The sequence below is a fragment of the Drosophila eugracilis genome, unplaced genomic scaffold (assembly GCF_018153835.1).
Source record: "Drosophila eugracilis isolate 14026-0451.02 unplaced genomic scaffold, ASM1815383v1 contig_2088, whole genome shotgun sequence".
In the NCBI taxonomy this organism is placed as follows: Eukaryota; Metazoa; Arthropoda; class Insecta; order Diptera; family Drosophilidae; genus Drosophila; species Drosophila eugracilis.
In genome coordinates this window covers 4,059,771-4,079,616 of record NW_024572964.1, presented here as the reverse complement: position 1 = coordinate 4,079,616, position 19,846 = coordinate 4,059,771, and the positions used below count along the sequence as shown (strand labels likewise).

The window sequence follows — 19,846 nt, the reverse complement described above, 5'->3', positions numbered from 1 at the left end:
TTGTATTCCGATTTCCGCCGGTGCAGTACAACCAAAAACCCATCCATCCATCCATCCATCCATCCATCCAGCAAGGCAGCCATACACCCATCCACCCGCGGCATTTCATCCACAGATGTCAGCAATTTCTCGATTTGAATACTCAACAAAAACGAAAGTGGGCAAACAATTCAAAGGAGAGTGCGGAGCAAAAAATAACTGGCAGAAGGGCGCAAAAAAGACGAACCTCTCCGCGCAAATGGCTTCTCTAACGACCCAATTAATTTGAAACAAGTTGAAAAAAAAAATAAGAGAATAACGTTTGAATTTGAAGAACAGAGACAGAGTGTGGTGGCGGAGTGGCAAGAGTGGAACGCCACAGGCCACTAAATGCTAGGTTAGAACCCATGCCCACACCCTTACTGTTTTTTTTTTTTTTTTGTAACCCCTCCCACAACTCCGGCAATTGCCGCAGAACCCCAAAGCTTTTTATGCCACACCGCAGCTCGAAAAGTTCGCCGACAGCTTCATTACCAGCCATCATCGGAGCCATCATCATTCCGCCGCTGTTACCGCTGCACTGCGACAAAAAAAAACCAACAAAGTTTGAACTTGAAAAACAAACAAAATGGGAAAAGTTTGGAAAAGGAAAGGGAACTAAACTATGCCTTTGCTTTTTGAGTTTTAAAAGTTGGTTAATAAAGTATCTATGATCTGAAATCTAGATAAATTAAAATAAATAATACTAATTTTTTTTGAGAATCTTCCATGTAAAAGCCTTAAAAACAATGGATGACTTCATTTCTCTCCGTGCTGAGATGCTGCTACCCAAGAGTAGTTGGCCAGGCAAAATGTTAGCTGGAGTCGAGTCAGATTTAAGCTTGGCCGCTGACCGATCTAGCCTGAGTCTCGAGTCTGGAGTCGCGCCGATCGCAGTCGGATTTTAGATCGCGGAAAATTCACATTATCATAGTCATGGCCAAGACATCTGCCAGCCTGGGAAAGAGCATCTTGCTCGGTTTTCTAGTATTCCTTGTTCTCGGAACTCTCACTGCGGGTAAGTTAGAACGTTGGCCAAGCAAATGATTTATTTTTTTATGAGCATTAAATACTTAATATTTATGGCACATCTGCTTGAAAATATTCGCGGCTATTGTTTTGGGATGAGAGCAGAAACAGGTTTTTTGGAGCGCCAGAACCGCGAGTCAGAGGCGTAGTTTGAGGGGATCTTGGGGCATTGGCTCTCTCTCGGCTCGTTAGTCATAATTACGCTTTGTCGTGATTCAAGGCTTCCGGGTGTATGTCATAGCCAAGGCGGCGGAGATTAACCAGCTGATAGGGCAAACAGCAACGGCTACATAATTTAATGGCATGTAATTAAACTTCACCCCCCAGCGGCACCCTACCAGGAGTTGGAGCCCCGCAAAGGTCATGTGCCCGTCTATATACGGCATGGCGATGAGCCGCTGAGTGAAATTCATCCAGGACTGGCCGAGGCCTTCAGGGAGGGTCAATCAAAGGTGAGTCTAGGGAAATTCCACTATTTTGAAAGGCTTTCTTATGAACTTCTTTCTGCATTACTTAGAATTTCTTTGTAAATTATTTAAATTTTATGTATTTTTATGAATAATTTTATCATCACCTAAAACTCCATCTTCTCCCGCAGAGCCTCGTCACCGAAGTTCCCCAGGCAGAAACCACAAATCCACCGACCACATCTGATGCTCCTGCTCCATCCAGCTCCACCATTTCCGACATAGCCAGCTTTGATGCCATTAAAGCGTTGATGGAATAGTCTTAATAAGTTAATTCAAGAACACCGCTACCAGTCCAGACCATCAACTAAAAGTCTCTAAGGTCTGGTTGTATTTACAACAGGGAAATGCTAATTTTTAGATAAAAAATAAATATTGTAATGAAAATAATCGAGTTAATTTTTAATCCAACATACAGCGGGAAATGTAGTCAATGTGTTTTCAACATTTTTTGGGTATGAGTCAATTCTATAATCTTACCATAAGCTATTTTTATGTATTTGATAAAATCCAAATTTTTTCTTGAATTTTGGAATTATTTAATTCAGTCCTTATCAGCTAAATCTCGCCAAAACTTTTCTCATTGAAATTGTTATTGAAATCCTACATAAATATGCGGAGTACAAGAAAAATGTCATATCGATTCAGTTAGCCGTTAGCGATGGTGCGGTTTCTTTGGCTGTTGTTCGTTTGTTCGATTGCGGTGGCTTCGCCATCTCCGTGGGGGGCGGTTTTCCAAGAGCTCAACAGAAATGTGCAGGACCTTCTGGATCAGCAGATGAACCGTAAAATGACCCTTATCATGAAAAAATTAGAGTACGAGTCGTATATCCCGGGCATCAATCAGTCAAGCGTGGAGGCCCAGACCTTGAGCAACTACCTTGCATGCCGCTACGGTAACCTACGGATGGAAGAAACCGATGCGCAGCATAAGGAATTGATGGAAGAAATAGAGAAACTTGGATGGCTTCAAGTATGTTTACGTTTAACTAAAAAGGACATAATAGAGTTGAAGGTTGCCGAGATTCCAAAGTATCCCGAGGAATTTATACTTGAAGTAGAAAAACCCGGAATCTTTGTCGAAGTCCTAAATGAAACGGATGATATTGAGCTTAGAGAGCTAGAATCGGCCATAAAGAAAATAACCGATAATGACATCGATGAAGAATTCAGAGTTATAAGTCTTTTGGACCTGTATTTAGCAACCGAATTGGATTTGCGGGAATTCTATAATACAAAATACTTCGAAAATTTTGATGTGCAAGTACGGGGCTTGGATTATTTATTGAACCTCAGCCAAATAATGGTTAATAATAGCAGAACCGTGGTATCTGAATATTTGTACAAACGACTTGCTTACCAAACAAAACAAAGGTTTGTCTTGCCAAAAGATTGTATCAAGGCTGTTCGCCAAAACTTTCACTTAGCCTCGAATCTACTGTACGAGGAGTATTCAGAAGACCCCGCCATCCAGGACGTAAAGAAACTGTTCAACGATATACGTGGGATATTCCTTAAAGTTATCGAAAATATCCCCATCGTTCTATCTACTGAGCAGAAGATTTTTCTTTCGGGTAAAGTCAAAGAATTTGCTCTTAACGTAGGTAATTGGCCAATAGGCGAGGATCATCACAACTTTGTCAGCAAGCACTACAAGGAACTGAATACATCCTGGACAGATCAAGAAACAGTCGTATATGGTCTGTACTTATCAATTTTAAAAGTTGATTTAACTTGGAACGAATACTGGTTCGACACCCCACTAAAGATGATTTCCTCAAATTCGAATGTCATCAGTGTACCCTATGAACTACTACAGAAGCCGTTCTACATGGCGGGAAATGATATCGTATCTAAACAGGGCCTGATGGCATTCGGTCTAGCAGCCCATATGTTAGAAAGCGTAATTTTGAACAACCCAAACACCATCGACAACATTAAAAGTGACATAGAAAAGAAGTTCAATATTGTTAAACAAATTTTTTTTAAGTCTTATCCCGAATTTATTAAGAATCTGCTTCACTTTATTAAGAGAACAGGATTAATAGCACTGGATTCACTAGAAGAGATGCCGTACCTTATGGAAGGAAATAATTCCATATCTAATTACAGAAAGGCATTCGTTTTCGTTATGGAAAAAATGGACAGCTTGATTTCCAACGATACAAATGGAATAGACAACATTCAAAGTTACCTTCAAAATCTTCTTTTAAATTCAACAGAAAGCTCGTTTTCCAACGACATAAAGGGAACCGACAACATTAAACAGTTTGAGTCTCGCCGAAATGGAGCAATTCGTACACATTTTCAATTTACATATGCCATTTTATTCGTACTACTAAGTTTTTCTTTAATATTTTAATTCTTAACGTAACAACAAGTCGAAAATATTAATTAACTATTTGAGCCAGTTAGGTATAGAAATCAATGTCTTAATCTTAATCAATGTCAATCTTATTTTCAGATTATAAATTTCAGTTTGCATTCAGTATCAGTTGTTTTTAGTTTGCTTAAAAAACTTCTTTGTAATAAATCGAACATTCAAACTTAACTTGTTTTACCTCCTTTTTTTCACGAACTTACTTTTCTATATTTTATTTAGGAAATGTAAAAAATCCAAAAGCCAACTTCGCTTTTACGTTAAATCTGTAGCCTATTCAAAAGGGTCCTGAACTTGAAAGTGTTTTGTAACTTAATTATTTGTATAATTTAGAAAATTACCAGCCAAGTTAAGTCGCTTTAAACGATCCCACTCCCCAGTTCGTCACCATCAAGAGCAAGGACTCGCCTGTCCTGTCTGGCGCGTTTAAATGAATTTCGGAATTTCTGTGGACCCAAGCTCGTTAAGAGCTGTGCAAGTTTCACACATTCAATGGAAATTATTCGGTCCTTCTGGGTTTCGGTTGGCCCAGCCTCTCACTCCTCCTTCTCCTCCTCCACGAGGCGATGCGATGCTCGTCGCTGAAATCGCCTTAGAGCTTTGTGTGTGATTTACTTGTTGTGCCCATTAGGGAGCGGCGGACACGAGCGGGAGCGGGACGAAACGGGATGGGACAGACAGGACCTGGTCCTGGCCAGGAAGCTGTGGCGCAAACGTTTGTAATTAATATAATGGCAACGGCTGTGCCGAGTAAAACTCCAAAATGGCCTACACACGTTGCGGTTCGCCTTGCGAGGAAATGGCGGGAGGGGGATAGGGTTTTTTTTTTCGGCCGAAGCCTGGGTGATTGGGGGCGATCACAAATTGTTGTTTCATTGTCTCTCAGCCCGGCTGTCTAACGAGCAATAAAACTAAATACATACACATAAAGTTAATTATAAAAGGGCAAAGGAAATTGGAAGGTCCCAGACTATTGAGCTGTAGCTGTAGGATGCAAGTGATGGATTAACCAAGATGGAGTGTCCTTTCCCTTGGAGTGGGGGCTTTATCTGCAGACGAAATCGGGCTGCAATCAAGAGGGCATTAAAACGAAAGGCAAAAATACTTGGAGTAGAAGGCAAAAAAAAAAAAAATATAGAAAGTTGCGTTAAGGAAAAGCACAGGGAAACCCCAGAAAGAAAGGCCACAAAAAAGCGACGAAAACTATGCGTAGTAAAAGCGAATTTTATGGAGCATCCTCGTTTAAGAAACAGCTCCTGAATTTAAATTTCCCTGCGTTCTCATATATACACGAATATATATCTATATCTATATATATGTATATGTATGTACCATTGCAGAGAGGCTGCCAGGTCCGTGTTCTTGTATCATTGTGTGCGTTCGAGCGCATTCAACCTCAAAATGAATAATTGCATATGCTTCAATGATTTGCGACTTTATTCGAGAGCACAAGCTTCTCGCAAGCTTCTGCTATGCTCGGCTCGCCAACTGCCAATACTTTAAAGTTAAAGGCCAAAAGTTCAATTGCAGGACAAAGGGACTAAAGGACATAGGAGAGATGATGGGTCATATTGAAAATGGCGGAGGGGGGATGAGTGCCCGGCCATCCTGGCTAATTTGAGAATTGCTCGGCTTAATTGCGTGGCACTTAAACAATAATCAAGTTAACGGTTATGCCAGCGATTATCGCCATTTTTACACCGATGCCAATACTAAGGATTATTGGCTGCCCATTAACAGGAGCAGCAGCAATTCCAATCCGAGTCCCCCACACCGCTGCTCCAATTTGATTTCGTCCAATCCACTGACACTCGTGCACTGTCAGAAAGATTCTTACCTGAAATGTCAGATTTCACTGTTTAGAAAAGCAACATAGGAGTTTACTGTCATTCAATGGGCATTCCAAACAGAGTCATTATCGAGAATCAACAATGAACAAAATTGACGATCTCCTAGAGCAGCTGCAGAGGCAGGAAAACGATCTCAAACAATTTCATCTCAAGGAGCCGGCCTCTACGCCCGAGGAGCAATTATGCCAATGGGAGTTGGACAAAGCTCAGATTAGCCATTACAATAGCTTACGCAATGGCATTCTGACGAATATAGAGCAGGAGATAACTAACATGGGCATTGCCCGATTGCGTAACCAGGTGAACGGATTCAATCGCAGTCTGGCCAGGATGAACGAGATCAACAACTGCTCCATTTGTAAAAAGATCTGCAAGCCAGATGACATGCACTACCTGGTATCACTGCGATGTGGACACCTCTTCGGGAGCCTTTGCATCTACTCTGCCATCCGGGATTACTTCCAGTGCCCCGTTTGTCGACGGTCAGCTTATCCCTCCCATGTCCGCCGAGTCTATCTATAAAGTTTATTGCTTTTTAAATTTTGTTAAATACAAAATAAATTTTATGAAAATTCACATATTTTTATTATTTATTGCATTTTTAAAATTGTTCGCCAAAAGTCGATAAATTACTTTCATCAAAAACCATGTTAAGCAATAATCCGATTTTTTTGGCAGTGCTCGCAGCATCTTTATTGGGTTTAATGTGAGCACATTTTCGCCATTGAGCAGCCCTATTTGCCACCCAGCAGACCACCCAAGATGCCACCGCCGCCACTGCTGCTGCCGCCTCCGGTGATGCCGGGTATTGAAATGAGATTGCCCAGCAATGGGTTGCCATTTAAGGTGAGCAGGCAGCTGTCAAAGCAATTGCATGGAAAAGAGCAAATATATGAGCGAGAATATCCTGGAGGACTGAACCGGAAGTTGCCACTTACCGCAGATCCAGGCGGATGACGTACTGACAGGCCCATTCCCGGAGGCACTGCAACGTGGAGATCGGGTTTTAAAGCCGTCCGTCGGATTTATTTAATCTACACTTACCCGTAAAGCTTCGGGAGAAGGTCGAGGGCAAGTGCCACTCTCGCCGCCGCCTCCTCCACCGCCACCACCTCCACTTCCGCTTCCACCACCTCCGCCTCCACCGCCACCACTTCCGCCTCCTCCGCCACCACCCCCCTCCTCCACCGCCACCTCCTTCTTTGGGATAAACAGGAACTGGTACTGGGACAGGAACTGGCACTGGAACAGGCACAGGCACCTTCTTTACTGGAGTGGGTGGTTGTGATTCCCAGGGATTCTAAATAATAGGTTTCTATAGTATCATCCTAGTTTTCTTTTTAGATAGAGTCCTAGCTTACATTATGACCCAAAGCCAGGGATATGCATCCCAGCAAAGCTAGGGATATTGTTAATTTCCTCATCTCAGCTTGGGTCAGAAGAAAGTCATCCACTGATATCGACTCACTGCCTCAAAACGCCTTATATATCCGACCAAGTCACACAGGTGTTTTTTTATATATAGGTCATGCAGTAGTCGCGACGAGAAAATCCGTTCCGAAATTAAAAGTTAAATAATGGTTGCAAAGAACAATGACAATCAGCTTCAATTATTAAAAAGAGTAAATGGGTTAGTTATTGTAACTTAAAAAGAAATATAATAAGATTCTTTATAAGTAGGGAATATTTCTTATAGGCATAGTTCTTAAACCAAACTGCAAGTTTTAAGTTATAATTAAAAATCTGGCAATATATAACAAATAAAAGCCTCCTGAAGGTATACTACACATCTATCAGCATTATACGACAATATTTAAGATAAAAACTAAAGCATTTAACTTAAAAGAAATCATTAAATAAGGATTGTTGGAGTCAATTGTGTTTTTATTAAGCTTAAATTAATTAATAAATTCAAACTGGTGTAGAGAAATGTATGGCAACGCGGAATCGGTTAAACAGACTAATAATGATCCGGTCACACTAGGTGGCAGACCTTCCAACCGTTCTGCCCGTTTCATTACCCGCGAAATTTAAAAATACTGTTCAGTCGAACAAAGCATTATAAATTAAATTTTAAAACTAATTAATAATTAATTTGAAGAACATTAAAACAACACTGTCTTCATTGACTTTCTATATATTTTCAATTAATTTGATAATCATAAATATTTTATTTATTCGCCATGCAAACCATGTACAATTACATAAATAGGTAGGTTCATTTCAATTTCAATTTGTGAGTTTTAGTGGTTTCGTGTACTAATTTTGTTTTTTCGGTTTGGCAACTAGACGTATATGTATAGTATATATATATTTATAAGTATATATAAGTTACGAGAACTAATTGTACAATAATTCATCTAATAATACCGCTGTGTATAAGAGTAATATGAACGATCGCTTGCTAGTTGATTAGTATACGTAAGACAATATCATTACCGTTGGCAATACAAATATCAATGGTGTAATTGATCCGCGCGAGAACGGGCGCAGTAAAAGAGGATAAACGCACATCCATAATCGAGACTTTTCGTGGAGACTCGTAATTCCTAGTTCCATTGTACAGGTAGGTGAGGCTAACCATGCTAATCATGTTCGAAACATTCAACTGACTTAACTTGACTTTTTGAGCAGTGTTTTTTTTGTGGATTATCCTTGAGCAGGTGGGTGGTTCATGGGCGCTTAAGGCATAATGGCAAAAAGTAATCGCTGAATTGCATTAATTTACGTTACTTAACATAGAAATAAAGATAATTTGTGTTCAAATGTCCCTTTCTTATTGTATTATTCATTATTATTAAGTTGTTTAAAGTGAAAAAGTTCTTCATATGGTTTTTAATTAACTATTTTAATGTGTTTTTAATATTTGCTATTGCATTTTCAGCATTAAGTTGAATAAATTTCAAGTTTTAAATACTATTTCATCTCTGAGTTGTTTAGATATTTCCACTTAAGACTCATTGTTTAAAGTAAGAGACTCGTTTTAGGTATTTGCAATCGGTTTAGTGACTTATTACTGTTTCGTTAAACTAACTGATTAAGAAGCTAAAATTCAACAGATTACTCTTCGTCCTTATGAACATAAACCTAACCCACAGATCCACCCACCCATCAGGGATCAGAGTTATTTGCATTAATCAGCAGCTGTGTATAAATCGGGGTGGTCGTATAGTATTAATAAATCAGTGGAGCGCTTAGCGTCCGAATCCAAATCCGAATCCGCAGCTGCACTGCCCCGGTGATCCTCAGGTGCACTGCATCTTCTTGCAGTTACACAGCCACTTGATGATCCTGGCGTTCCGCTCGACAATCGACGGAGGTTCCGAGGGTCTATAGGCTTGTGTGGCTTGCGGCTGGGTTTCCGTACTATCCGGCAATCTCATCGAATCCACTGTACTAACATCCGAGAAGAAAACGGTGCTGGAATCATCCGAGGCATCGTCCGTTTCTGAGTGGTGTCTCCTTGGTTGACTATAAATCTCGTGGAAGGCCTCGTCATTCAATCCCAGACGATCAAAGAACTTCTCCAGCTCCGAAATGCTGGCATTCAGGGCCTCCCTCTCCATGTCCAAGCTGTTGTGGTAGACCTCCGAAGAGAAACCTTTAGGGAAGAATACGTTCTCGTGGTCCACACTTCCCCGATGTTGCTTGTACGCAGCCAGAACACCGCTGGCCGTGCCCATTCCTCCTGATCCTGGTGGGACTAGGCCTCCTCCTCCTGATCCCGGTGGTCCACCCATTTCTATAAAATGGAAATATATTTATTAAAATTAACTCAAGATGCGGGAAAAGAATCATTCGCACCTCCTTGAACTGGCAGTCGATTCCTGTTCTTGAAGCGAATGCACCGCTGCCTCTTGAACTGGATGGGCGGTGGACTGATGTCGTCCACGGATGGCGCCGATCCGGGGCTCTGGACCAGAGAGCTCTGCGAGTGATTGATGCTCGTGTAGCCCTGGGAACTGGTGTGCAGCTGCTGACTGGAAGAGCTAGAGTATCGTGGGGTCTGGGTTTTGAGCCTGGGCGATGGGGGTGTCGGGGTGTAGTCATCCTGAAAAGCTTCCGGAACTTCCGGAGTGGGGGTGAAGTTCAGCAGATAATCGGAACCCATTCCCGTGTCCTGTTTGCAACGGCAATCCAAACATTCCGTATTGCGACTACCACTCATTCCGGAATAGTCCCCAGCTGGCGTGACATAACCACAGTAGGAATTGGCACTGTGCTGGGTGGAGGAACCACTGTCCCTCCGAGTGGCCGCCACCAGGGTGCAACAGTTTTTGATTGTTCCGCTTGCCGGAGCCGCACTTCCGGCCACATCCCGCTGCCGCTCTCTCTTATAGCAGGGCTCACTGCGATGGGTATAGTGACCGGAACTTCCGCCGGAATCGCGATTTATGGAGGACTCCCCGGCGGACTTGATCGACCGATTACCACGACTGCAGCAGCTCAGGATCTCACTGTGCGGCGAGTGGCGACTTATCTGGGTATGCAGATCCGGCAGCGACTTATGGCTATTGATGTTGAAGTCGCCACTGGGATACGGAGCACTGCGATCCTCCCCCGTATTGGGAACCTCGTGTGAATGCGAGTACGAACGCTGGTAGTTGTATCTGAAAGAGCGGAAGGGATAACAATATTAGATTTTGGACAGATTCAGGATGGAATGCATCATTTCAATATCTTTTTTTGGAAAAAATTACCAAAATTTAACATTTTTAACTGCGAATGCAGTTCAAGTAAAAATTAGAAAACAAGCTCAACGAGGTATGCCATTCCATATTCAGACTATTATTGGGTAAGTTATGGGCATAACACTGCCATGTTGAGGAGAAATCTGAGGTAACCAATTTTCGCATTTTCGATAAGGGGTAACATCATTAAAATTTGCAAAAAATGACCAAATTTTAACATTTTAAACTGTGAATGCAGTTTTGTTGGAATTTTAATTTCGAGTCCAGCGATGTATGACATTCCGTACTCCGTTCGTGTTTGGCTTTGTGGTGGGAAGAAATTTTGGGGAGACAAACAGACTTATGATTTCTGACAGAAAACGCTATCTTTTTTATCGGTGTTGTACCTATAACTTAGTCAAAACAAGACGCACAGCTCAGAGAACGACTGTTTTGTTATTCTAACGACCGAAACAAACTTTCCTCATCATTCGTTTGGTGATTTTGGGAATTTTAATTTTTGGTATTTTTCTCAATTTTTTGTAAGGGGTAACATCATCAAAATATGCAAAAATTGGCAACATTTTTACGTTTTAAACTGTGAATGCAGTTTTGTTGTACTTTTAATTACGAGCTTAGCAAGATATCACATTCCATATTCGGCTAAGTTATAGGCATAATTTTGTCATTTTGAGGGGAAAATCGCACATAACTAATTTTCGAAATTTTGGATTTTTGGAGAGCAAAACTTAAAAAATCACCATTTAACTCACCGGTAGCGATCGTTGTGGACCTGTACCGACTTGGCCGCATATTCGGCGGGCGGGCTGATGGGTCGGTAGTTCTCAGTTAGGACCAGTGGCTCCTCGCCATCCCGTCCGAAACCATGGCTGGGCATATAGATGGGCGGGGGAATCCTCAGAGCGCCCGCCTGACCACCAACCTCCTCCTCGCCGTAATCTGTGGGCAAGAGTTCCGCACTGCCGTCGTTCATGTCGTGGCGCCTCAAGGTCCCGCCATTGCGCTCCTTTCCCGATTCCGATCCCAACAGCATGCGCAGCTTGTGCTGCAGTAGATTGTTGTTCACAGCTGCTCCTCCGCCGACACCTCCAGTTCGACCTTGACCTTGGCCTTGGGTGTGACGGGAGTGCGGGTGGTGTTGGTGTGGGTGGGAATGATGGTTGTGCAGGTACTGCTGCTGCTGTTGTTGCTGCTGCTGCTGCTGCTGCTGTTGTTGCACCTGCTGTTGCACCTGCTGCTGTCGACTGAGATTGAGACTCATGTACCGCCTGTCCTCCATATCATAGTGATGACCATGGGCTTCCTCTGGCCGACGTCCTCTTTTCCCGCTGGCTACATTGTTCCCCCCACCGTTCCGGTAACTCGCCTGCTGCAGTCGCTCAAAAACCGCCTCGGATTTGATATAAAAGGGTTTGGATTCCGCCAGTAGCTCCACTGCGGATTTCCTCTTGCTGTAATGCCTGCCTCCTGTGTGATAGAAGGCGTTGTGGTGACCCCAATAGTTCCGACTGGCCGCAGCCGTTTCTGGCAGGGCGGAGGCAGAAAGTGGTCGCTGTCCGGCGGAGGTGGACATCCCATATCCATAGGCCGCATCCGCCATGCCACCTCCACTGAAAAACTGCTGAGTGGTGGCATATAGCTGTTGACTGGTGGTCCTCGAGTACTTGGGCATCGTAGGGTAGGCAGAGGAGGGCGTGGAGCCATGATGGCCACCCGGGGAACTGCTGCCGTTGCAGGATCGCTGGCGCGGACTGCTACAGCCATGGACCACGGCAGCCATTATTGGTACCTTTCCTTAGATTTCTTGGTTTCTACGAATTCGGTGATTTCCTTGACTTCTAGTTGGGCTCCTGGTGGGCAGGTGTTGCTGCAGGTGCCACCTGCTGTTTCTCCTACTTTTTTTTTCCTCCCTCAGCTTTTCTGCTGGCCTCGATTGGCGGGGGTGCGAGTTCGGGTCCGGGCTTTGTGGCATGCGCAATGGTCGGCGTGCTGCGTATACTGAAATTACAATACAATAATTTTCAGCTAACCAAGGCTTGCTGGCAGTCACCTCCTACACCTCCATGGCAGGCCAGAAAACTAGACCAGACCAAGGCGAAACCAATGAGCACCCGACATGCACTTGGCCGCAGGAGGTGGCAATTGGTTGGTCTGTCGTGACTTGGTCTAGTTACCCAGCGAGTATTTATAGATTCCAACGCATTTTCACTTAAATCCTTTCAGAGGTACACATGTCAAGTTTGGCAATGAACTAGGATTCTCCATATTCGTTTTGGCTTTAGTTTTAGTTTAAGTAACACTTTTAAATTCCCAGACCCTCCTAGGATTGCGTTTTAATTTTTGGTTTGGAGAAGTCAAAAATTCCTCGGCTGGGAACTCACCAGGCGCTTCGAAAATTCCTTCAGTTGTGCGACTTTGGCAAGGTCTGCTACATTGTGCCTCTTTGAATAACAGATGTTGTGCCGCTTCCAAACTGTTCCGTCCTCCCAAAAAGCTCTACTCATGCGCTCCAGCAGATAGTCCCCAGGCGGAGCTTTTACTAGCGATATATAGTAGGTGTGGTGGTTACCAGAAGTTCTACTCTATACAGGAGATAAAGAAGCATCTAGAGGTATTCAGGTTTTAAGTTTTAATAGTTAAAAAGTGTTTTAATGACATCATACTTTTATTTTTTATGCCCATTTCTTGGAAGATATTTTAGCAACAGCTTGATAAGAAGTTCACTAAGTTCACAATATTGAATATATCATCATCGTAAACCTATGAAACCTTAAAAAGCAAGTCATCAAATGTTGATTAAAGTATTATACATGTCTTAAAAGTTCCCGAAAGATAGATTAGTTACTCCTGGCTAATTTAAAAGGGAAAAGAGTGGGTCTTCATCATTTTGAAACTACATTAAATTCATAGGGAAGGTTATTCATAATTAATAATAATTTAAACTTGAAACATTTTTAAATTTAAAAAACCGTTTCCAAGTTCCCTTAGACTTTTCCTATCTTTCCGCTCATCTTCACAAGGCTTTTCAAACTGTCGAAAGCTCTTTTTCCAGAACTTAAAAAGAGAGACCCCACGAGAAGCACAGTTTAGTCAATCAGCGAGCAACTGTTGAGCAGTCAAGATGTCCGGCAAGGCAACCTATGTGAAGCACAACAACGGCACCCAGATCCAGTCCATTGGATTGGGCACCTACACGGTAAGACTATCACCTGAAGATCACGTCTCTGATATCGATCGGTGCAATATCAGTGGTTATCAGTGGGGAACATTAAATATCCCATAATAAAATGATTTGCCCTTTTTAGTCACTGGGCGGCGATTGTGAACGGGCCACGCTCCATGCAATTGATGTGGGCTACCGGCACATAGACACCGCCTACTTCTACGAGAACGAAAACGAAGTGGGTGCGGCTGTTCAGAAAAAGATTGCCGACGGCGTCATCAAGCGGGAGGATATCCACATCACCACCAAGGTCAGTTGACAAGTCTCCTGGAATGTACATCATAAACTAATCCCTGATTGGAAATTCATTTCCTCAGCTCTGGTGCCACTTCCATGAGCCGGAGAAGGTGGAGTACGCCTGCCGAAAGACCCTAAAGAACTTTGGACTGGAGTATGTAGATCTCTACTTGATGCACTGGCCCTACTCCTATGTCTACAGGGGGGATAACGAAATGATGCCCACCGATGCTAAGGGCGAGGTGGAACTCAAGTGGGTAACACCAGAAAACTAATTTATGTTTCACATTTTCATTCTTAATTTTCTATTTTTCACCCTTACAGCGACATCGATTACCTGGACACCTGGCGTGCCATGGAGAAGCTGGTGGAACTGGGCCTCACCAAAAGCATCGGCGTTTCCAATTTCAACTCGGAGCAGTTGACTCGCCTGCTGGCCAACTGCACGATCAAGCCGATCCACAACCAGGTGAGTCTAATGCGGTTTCCCATTAGGTTTTGGTTTCCTAATAGACCGCTTTCTAGATCGAGTGTCATCCCGCTTTGAACCAGAAGAAACTGATTGCCCTGTGCAAAAAGAATGACATTGTGGTGACCGCCTATTGCCCGCTGGGAAGACCCAATCCCGCTGAAAAGACTCCCAATTACATTTATGATGCCAAGGTCCAGGCTATTGGAGACAAATACAAGAAGTCTACAGCCCAAGTTGTGCTCCGATATCTGGTAAGGATTAAGTTGTAATTAGCAAGCAAGACCCTTTATCAGTTTTCTAACTATCTAAACAGATTGAGATCGGAACCATTCCATTGCCCAAGTCATCCAATCCCAAGCGCATCGAGGAGAACTTTAAGATCTTCGACTTCAAGCTGGATGCTGAGGATCATGCTGTTCTGGATTCGTATCACACTGGAGAGCGATTGATTCCCATGAGCCATGCTGTTAAGAGCAAGAACTATCCATTCCATATCGAATTTTGAGCGGGAATGAAGGAAAATTATTGATATTCAGTTCAATATGATATTCTGAGAAACAAACCACTTCACAGTGAAGATTTAATGTCTGTTTTTGTATTTGTTAAATAAATAAAGGTTTGATACCGCTTTTATTATAATTTTGAATACAAAATTTCAATAAGTAGATCTCTGATTATATAAAATATATTATGGTTCGATCGTATGTTTTATGATCTATGTTTTGTATGTTTGTACCAACACATCTTTTCCTGTTATCATACTAAAGTTCACAGGTGTGGGCAATAAATTCGGAAGAGGGGCTCTATAATCTTAATCTTTTATGAGATCTAAGAGTCACTAAAATATATTCAAAATTTTATAAAATTCCTAAAAACGTTAAGTTTTTTTTTATAATATTTTTAGATTCTCGCCCCTTTCATACACCTCTGCTGATCTGTTAGTGGTTCTTAGAGAGATTTAGATAGAAAGAGAGAGCTTTTGCTCGCTCAACTAGTTTTCAAAAAGAATTCGCATGGAAAATTCCATTTAATCAAGATCACATAGACAAATGCAATCCCACCCGCAGATGTTTGAATTCAATTATTTAAAATGGGAAACCAAATTGCCAGAATGCACAGCAGTAAACAAAACACATGTGATAAGCAAAAAAAACAAAGCTAATAAACTAATAAACTTTTCGCGCAATCTGACTATCAAGCTATCGATAAATGATATTTGAACTTCTTCGTAAAGTTTTATTTGTGGGTATTTCCTTGGCGTAATTTGTAAGCTTTTAGATTTAAATATATAAAACGTTTAATTTTTTGGTTTTTTCTTACTTTTATAAAATATATTGAAATATATATTAAAAACTAGATGGATTTTGGGTCAAAAACTTTAAGTCTTTCAATTTGGAACAATTTATTGTACATGGTTATTAAATATATAATTTAAAATACATTTTTAGTTTTTTTAGGATGTGAAATAGCTTAACGATATAACGATAAATAGTTAGCAATATAATGATATTAGCGACAGAAACTATTCCTATTTTATTTATATCTCTTTAAGAAATATATAAAAACAGATTTAAAGTTATACCAATTACCCGCCAATTACGGCTTTTGAAAGTTTAACTAGCCTTTTCAACACCTTTATAAGAACAGTGATTTGAGGAGCTCAGACATTCAGCGTCAAACTGTGTAACAGTGAAGATGGCCGGCAAAACAGAGTACTTGAAGAACAACGATGGCACCCAGATCCAGTCAATTGGCCTGGGCACCTTTGCGGTGAGTCTATGAGTGGTAGATCACGTCTCCGATATTGGTTGGGAATGTCGCTTATCAGTCACAAATAAGGTTTAACGTCATTTACGAGCGTTTAACGTTATTGATGACTTTTAATTTCAGTCGGTGGATGGCGATTGCGAACGGGCCGTTCTCCATGCGATTGATGTGGGCTACCGGCATATAGACACCGCCTACTTTTACGGGAATGAAGGTGAAGTAGGTGCTGCGGTTCGAAAGAAGATTGAAGAAGGTGTTATCAAGAGGGAGGATATCTTCATCACCACCAAGGTCAGTTGGCAAGGAGTTTGGGAACTTGAGTATTAACCGATTTCCTTAGCTTTGGTGTCACTTTCATGAACCGGAAATAGTAGAGCACGCCTGCCGCAAGACCTTGGATAACATTGGTCTGGACTATGTGGACCTCTATCTGATCCACTGGCCTTTCTCCTACAAATACCGAGGTGACAACGAACTGATTCCCAAAGATGCCAATGGAGAGGTTGAACTTATGTGAGTAATAAAAAGTATTTTTAATTGATTTACCACTTACAAGTGATGGTGAAATACAACCAACTTTAGTTCTTCTGTTATCTTTAATCTATAAGAGTTCGCACTATATAGGCCGCAATCATTGTTCATTGATTAAAAGGTGTCTATCACTTTGTTTACGTTAATTTAAAGTGCAAAAAGTTTATCTAGTTGTAATAAGAAGTTAAATCTTCTTACAGTGACATCGATTACCTGGACACCTGGCGGGCAATGGAGAAGCTGGTGGATCTAGGCCTGACCAAAGCCATCGGAGTCTCCAATTTCAACTCGGAGCAGTTGACCCGCCTGCTGGCCAACTGTAGGATCAAGCCAATCCACAATCAGGTTCGTCAATTACAGGATTTCCTTTCCAGATTTGATAATGGCTTTCTTTTCAGATCGAAGTCCACCCAGCTCTAGATCAGACAAAGCTGATTGCCCTGTGCAAAAGCAATGACATTGTGGTGACCGCTTTTTGCCCGCTGGGCAGGCACAATGCCGAGCTAAGAACACCCGCTTTTATGTACGATGGCAAGGTGCAGAAGATTGGAGACAAGTACAACAAGACCATTGCCCAAGTGCTGATCCGATATCTGGTAAGGAAGTGACTTATTGCTAGAGGGTGTTGGCTGATCATGTTTATGATTTTTGCTTTACAGATTGAACTTGGAACTATCCCATTGCCCAAGTCGTCCAATCCCAAGCGCATCGAGGAGAACTTCAAAGTCTTTGATTTCCAACTGGATGCTGAGGATCATGCTATATTGAATTCCTATCACAATGGAGAGCGAGTGGCTCATGCTCGGCAAGCCATCAAGAGCAAATACTATCCCTTTAATGTCTACAGTGCTTGTTTTTAATATTTTTAAGAAATATATAATTGATTTTTAAACAAAAATTAAAGGCAGTTTCTTTATCAATTAAAATGTAGAGCCAAATTATAGATAAAAGATAAATAATCTCTAACGTCAGTTATTCGATTGTTAAGTGTTTGTCTATTTTAGTCTTATCACTCTAAGTGGTTCTTATTAGTTTTCAAGGATATGTTGTTGGCTTACAGTACCTTATAGTATTTCACACAGGTTGGTATATTTTGGTGAGCGAATACTAACTATTAACAGTAACATGTTACATTTCTGTTACAAGAAACGGTCGAAAAAGTAAACTATTGAGGGAAATAGTCTAGAACTGAACCATTAAGGAAATAGGATTTGAATTCTTAACTTGGACTGGTCTCACTGTAAGAATTCCAAAAACAATTCTTTTTGTAAACAACGTTTTATATTTATTTAAGGTCCTCATAATCTGTTCTGTTCTCCCAACTAATTGTAGAAACAAGATGCAGAAAAAGTAAATAAACTCCACTAACCAAACAACTCCGTCCAATCGGTGGAAATAAGAGCTTCGCCAGCCGGGCCGGAAAAGTAGAGCAGACTCCCAGAAATCGATGCCCCACTGCCACACAATGGTCTATATGCGAATTGTGCTGACAACCTTGGTGACCATTACGTGTCTGCTGGGGGATAACTTTGTGGAGCTGACCCAACATCCTCTGCTAAAGGCCCTGGCCGATAATGCCACCCATGCGGCAATCGGAGCCCTCACGGGCATCGCCTTTGCCATGCAGTTTTATGAGAGGACCTCGCAATTATTCGGCTGGATATTGATTTTCACCTGCTTCGTTGTGTCATCGTTCATTGACTTGGACCACTTTGTAGAGGCGCGTTCCTTGTATCTAGAGGTGGGTAACTTAAATAATTGTATGGAATTCCTACTAATCAAGGTCTTGCAACTTCCCTAGGATGCCACCAATCTCTCAAAGAGGCCATTTCTTCACTGTTCTAGTATTATTGTGGTACTACTGCTGTTCTACATTTGCACTGCATGTCTGAACTACTTCCGGACCAGCTTGATGCTGGGATCTCTACTTTGTGCCTTCATCACACACCATACAAGGGATGCCGTAAGGCGGGGTTACTGGCTTTGCCCTTTGGGACACACGGATAGGATGCCCCAATTGGCCTACATAGTGACTACCATCCTAACGCCTCACCTACTGGGCTGTCTGCATAATATATGCCGCAGTGCCACTGTACTTAACTTCCTGGGACATTACATCAAGCTAAGCGAGGGCCAATATCGCAGCAGTTCCACTGCCAACTATCGCTATATGCAAGTCTAGGCTATGTATTAGAAAACACTTTGTGATAATACTGCAAAACATCATCAAATGGTAAATGCAAAATGCTTTTCAAGCTTCAAGCGCTTTAAGATTAGAGATCAGCTAGAAACCAAAAACTTCCACACTACAGGACACAATTTTACACAGATCTACTACTAGGAGTACCTTTTTTAGGGGAACTATGCTTCCCGTCCAATTGATTTTTCTCTGTTAAGTAGCGTGTAGGTTTTTACTAGCATCTAATTATATAGTACAGATAATATCCGAATTTGTGATATGTAGTCCATAGAGAAACTAGAGTAATGAGCATAGCGCACAATATGATATGTAATCGATTTTCAACTTCAACTTTGACTCTTGTATTTGTAGGCCAATCGAATTTTAATCTAATCGAACAATAAACTCAATGTAATTGCCTTAAAACATCGGCCTTGTAATCACGACTAATCCAATTGATTTGCCTGGGCCACCTTTATTTTATTCGCTGTTTATTTGTGGGCCAAATTAGTTGCCATTTACAAATTGGCCCTAATGGCTGGCATTGCTGCGAAGGAATCCCGTCATAAATCGACTTTTCTGCTTATTTAGACGAATCGGTCGGGGCTATTTTTAAACGAATTTAATTTTAAATGTTCGCCATTATAAATAAATCACATTTCGATTGAAAAAGTTCGCAAGGGATATAAAAAACTTTGCGTATTCGAAATTTTCCTACGCTATTCAGCGGAAAAACGCAGTGTTTGCGGGTCAATAATTGGGTAATTAAACTTCCACGTGCGATTGAACAAAGAAAAAAGAAAACATTCTAGGGTATTGTCAGTCCCAGAATTTCCCACGCATACCCATTAACAGCATCTGAATGTGTTGGCAACACCCACGATACAACATTTGTTTGACATACACTGAGAGATAACTCCATCGAAAGTAGTTTTTTGTCTTGTTTTGATATTTGTTTTATTTTCTTGAATTTTTTTATGATTATACATATATATTTATTCT

General features: G+C 41.7%; 8 protein-coding genes across 12 annotated transcripts; 6 read left to right on the top strand and 2 right to left on the bottom strand.

Moving 5' to 3' along the window:
• The first annotated feature begins 874 nt into the window (after nt 1–874).
• LOC108107589 lies at nt 875–1,904 on the top strand. Its single transcript, XM_017215150.1, has 3 exons — nt 875–1,036; nt 1,375–1,499; nt 1,646–1,904. The coding sequence occupies exons 1-3, from the start codon at nt 955–957 to the stop codon at nt 1,772–1,774; spliced, it is 336 nt and encodes a 111-aa protein (XP_017070639.1). The 5' UTR covers nt 875–954; the 3' UTR covers nt 1,775–1,904.
• Nucleotides 1,905–1,969: 65 nt separating this feature from the next.
• On the top strand, nt 1,970–4,128 carry LOC108107587. The gene has a single exon (XM_017215149.1). It carries the CDS (start codon nt 2,176–2,178, stop codon nt 3,874–3,876), a length of 1,701 nt encoding a protein of 566 aa, XP_017070638.1. The 5' UTR covers nt 1,970–2,175; the 3' UTR covers nt 3,877–4,128.
• A 1,683-nt stretch (nt 4,129–5,811) lies between these two features.
• LOC108107704 lies at nt 5,812–6,313 on the top strand. Its single transcript, XM_017215310.1, has one exon. It carries the CDS (start codon nt 5,826–5,828, stop codon nt 6,264–6,266), a length of 441 nt encoding a protein of 146 aa, XP_017070799.1. The 5' UTR covers nt 5,812–5,825; the 3' UTR covers nt 6,267–6,313.
• Nucleotides 6,314–6,470: 157 nt separating this feature from the next.
• LOC108107715 (cold shock protein 2) lies at nt 6,471–7,168 on the bottom strand. The gene is given in 5 exon segments (XM_017215325.2): nt 6,471–6,602; nt 6,683–6,729; nt 6,789–6,932; nt 6,934–7,044; nt 7,106–7,168. Coding segments are annotated over 5 exon segments (489 nt in total). The 3' UTR covers nt 6,471–6,478.
• Nucleotides 7,169–7,869: 701 nt separating this feature from the next.
• LOC108108181 (histone-lysine N-methyltransferase Suv4-20) lies at nt 7,870–12,861 on the bottom strand. 4 transcript variants are annotated; one of them, XM_017216126.2, is made up of 4 exons: nt 12,817–12,861; nt 11,188–12,755; nt 9,549–10,354; nt 7,870–9,486 (listed from the first exon to the last, which is right to left on the bottom strand). In XM_017216126.2, the coding sequence occupies exons 2-4, from the start codon at nt 12,213–12,215 to the stop codon at nt 8,990–8,992; spliced, it is 2,331 nt and encodes a 776-aa protein (XP_017071615.1). In that variant the 5' UTR covers nt 12,216–12,755; nt 12,817–12,861; the 3' UTR covers nt 7,870–8,989. The 4 variants fall into 4 exon arrangements, with proteins under 4 accessions (XP_017071615.1, XP_017071614.1, XP_017071616.1 ...); XM_017216125.2 differs by having other exon boundaries at nt 11,188–12,433; nt 12,486–12,852; XM_017216127.2 differs by having other exon boundaries at nt 11,188–12,433; nt 12,610–12,852.
• A 669-nt stretch (nt 12,862–13,530) lies between these two features.
• LOC108107572 (aldo-keto reductase family 1 member B1) lies at nt 13,531–15,006 on the top strand. Its single transcript, XM_017215132.2, has 6 exons — nt 13,531–13,631; nt 13,741–13,908; nt 13,976–14,148; nt 14,220–14,364; nt 14,421–14,618; nt 14,681–15,006. The coding sequence occupies exons 1-6, from the start codon at nt 13,557–13,559 to the stop codon at nt 14,870–14,872; spliced, it is 951 nt and encodes a 316-aa protein (XP_017070621.1). The 5' UTR covers nt 13,531–13,556; the 3' UTR covers nt 14,873–15,006.
• Nucleotides 15,007–16,054: 1,048 nt separating this feature from the next.
• LOC108107617 (aldo-keto reductase family 1 member B1) lies at nt 16,055–17,557 on the top strand. Its single transcript, XM_017215186.1, has 6 exons — nt 16,055–16,137; nt 16,258–16,425; nt 16,475–16,647; nt 16,866–17,010; nt 17,064–17,261; nt 17,325–17,557. Exons 1-6 carry the CDS (start codon nt 16,063–16,065, stop codon nt 17,523–17,525), a joined length of 960 nt encoding a protein of 319 aa, XP_017070675.1. The 5' UTR covers nt 16,055–16,062; the 3' UTR covers nt 17,526–17,557.
• A 326-nt stretch (nt 17,558–17,883) lies between these two features.
• On the top strand, nt 17,884–19,270 carry LOC108107609 (transmembrane protein 267). Of its 2 annotated transcripts, XM_017215178.2 has the most exons (3): nt 17,884–17,905; nt 17,998–18,406; nt 18,467–19,270. In XM_017215178.2, the coding sequence occupies exons 2-3, from the start codon at nt 18,113–18,115 to the stop codon at nt 18,845–18,847; spliced, it is 675 nt and encodes a 224-aa protein (XP_017070667.1). In that variant the 5' UTR covers nt 17,884–17,905; nt 17,998–18,112; the 3' UTR covers nt 18,848–19,270. The 2 variants fall into 2 exon arrangements, with proteins under 2 accessions (XP_017070667.1, XP_017070665.1); XM_017215176.2 differs by lacking the exon at nt 17,884–17,905 and having other exon boundaries at nt 17,921–18,406.
• Nucleotides 19,271–19,846: the final 576 nt, after the last annotated feature.

What these genes read in the sequence shown, in the direction of transcription:
- LOC108107589 (XM_017215150.1), top strand. Translation starts at nt 955, where the DNA reads ATGGCCAAGACATCTGCCAGCCTGGGAAAGAGCATCTTGCTCGGTTTT. An exon ending in TCTCGGAACTCTCACTGCGG is followed by an intron (nt 1,037 to 1,374) that starts GTAAGTTAGAAC and finishes TTCACCCCCCAG; the next exon opens with CGGCACCCTACCAGGAGTTG. An exon ending in TCAGGGAGGGTCAATCAAAG is followed by an intron (nt 1,500 to 1,645) that starts GTGAGTCTAGGG and finishes CTTCTCCCGCAG; the next exon opens with AGCCTCGTCACCGAAGTTCC.
- LOC108107587 (XM_017215149.1), top strand. Translation starts at nt 2,176, where the DNA reads ATGGTGCGGTTTCTTTGGCTGTTGTTCGTTTGTTCGATTGCGGTGGCT.
- LOC108107704 (XM_017215310.1), top strand. Translation starts at nt 5,826, where the DNA reads ATGAACAAAATTGACGATCTCCTAGAGCAGCTGCAGAGGCAGGAAAAC.
- LOC108108181 (XM_017216126.2), bottom strand. Translation starts at nt 12,215, where the DNA reads ATGGCTGCCGTGGTCCATGGCTGTAGCAGTCCGCGCCAGCGATCCTGC. An exon ending in GTCCACAACGATCGCTACCG is followed by an intron (nt 10,355 to 11,187) that starts GTGAGTTAAATG and finishes CCGCTCTTTCAG; the next exon opens with ATACAACTACCAGCGTTCGT. An exon ending in TCGACTGCCAGTTCAAGGAG is followed by an intron (nt 9,487 to 9,548) that starts GTGCGAATGATT and finishes TCCATTTTATAG; the next exon opens with AAATGGGTGGACCACCGGGA.
- LOC108107572 (XM_017215132.2), top strand. Translation starts at nt 13,557, where the DNA reads ATGTCCGGCAAGGCAACCTATGTGAAGCACAACAACGGCACCCAGATC. An exon ending in ATATCCACATCACCACCAAG is followed by an intron (nt 13,909 to 13,975) that starts GTCAGTTGACAA and finishes TCATTTCCTCAG; the next exon opens with CTCTGGTGCCACTTCCATGA. An exon ending in TCAAGCCGATCCACAACCAG is followed by an intron (nt 14,365 to 14,420) that starts GTGAGTCTAATG and finishes ACCGCTTTCTAG; the next exon opens with ATCGAGTGTCATCCCGCTTT.
- LOC108107617 (XM_017215186.1), top strand. Translation starts at nt 16,063, where the DNA reads ATGGCCGGCAAAACAGAGTACTTGAAGAACAACGATGGCACCCAGATC. An exon ending in TTGGCCTGGGCACCTTTGCG is followed by an intron (nt 16,138 to 16,257) that starts GTGAGTCTATGA and finishes TTTTAATTTCAG; the next exon opens with TCGGTGGATGGCGATTGCGA. An exon ending in ATATCTTCATCACCACCAAG is followed by an intron (nt 16,426 to 16,474) that starts GTCAGTTGGCAA and finishes CGATTTCCTTAG; the next exon opens with CTTTGGTGTCACTTTCATGA.
- LOC108107609 (XM_017215178.2), top strand. Translation starts at nt 18,113, where the DNA reads ATGCCCCACTGCCACACAATGGTCTATATGCGAATTGTGCTGACAACC. An exon ending in CGCGTTCCTTGTATCTAGAG is followed by an intron (nt 18,407 to 18,466) that starts GTGGGTAACTTA and finishes CAACTTCCCTAG; the next exon opens with GATGCCACCAATCTCTCAAA.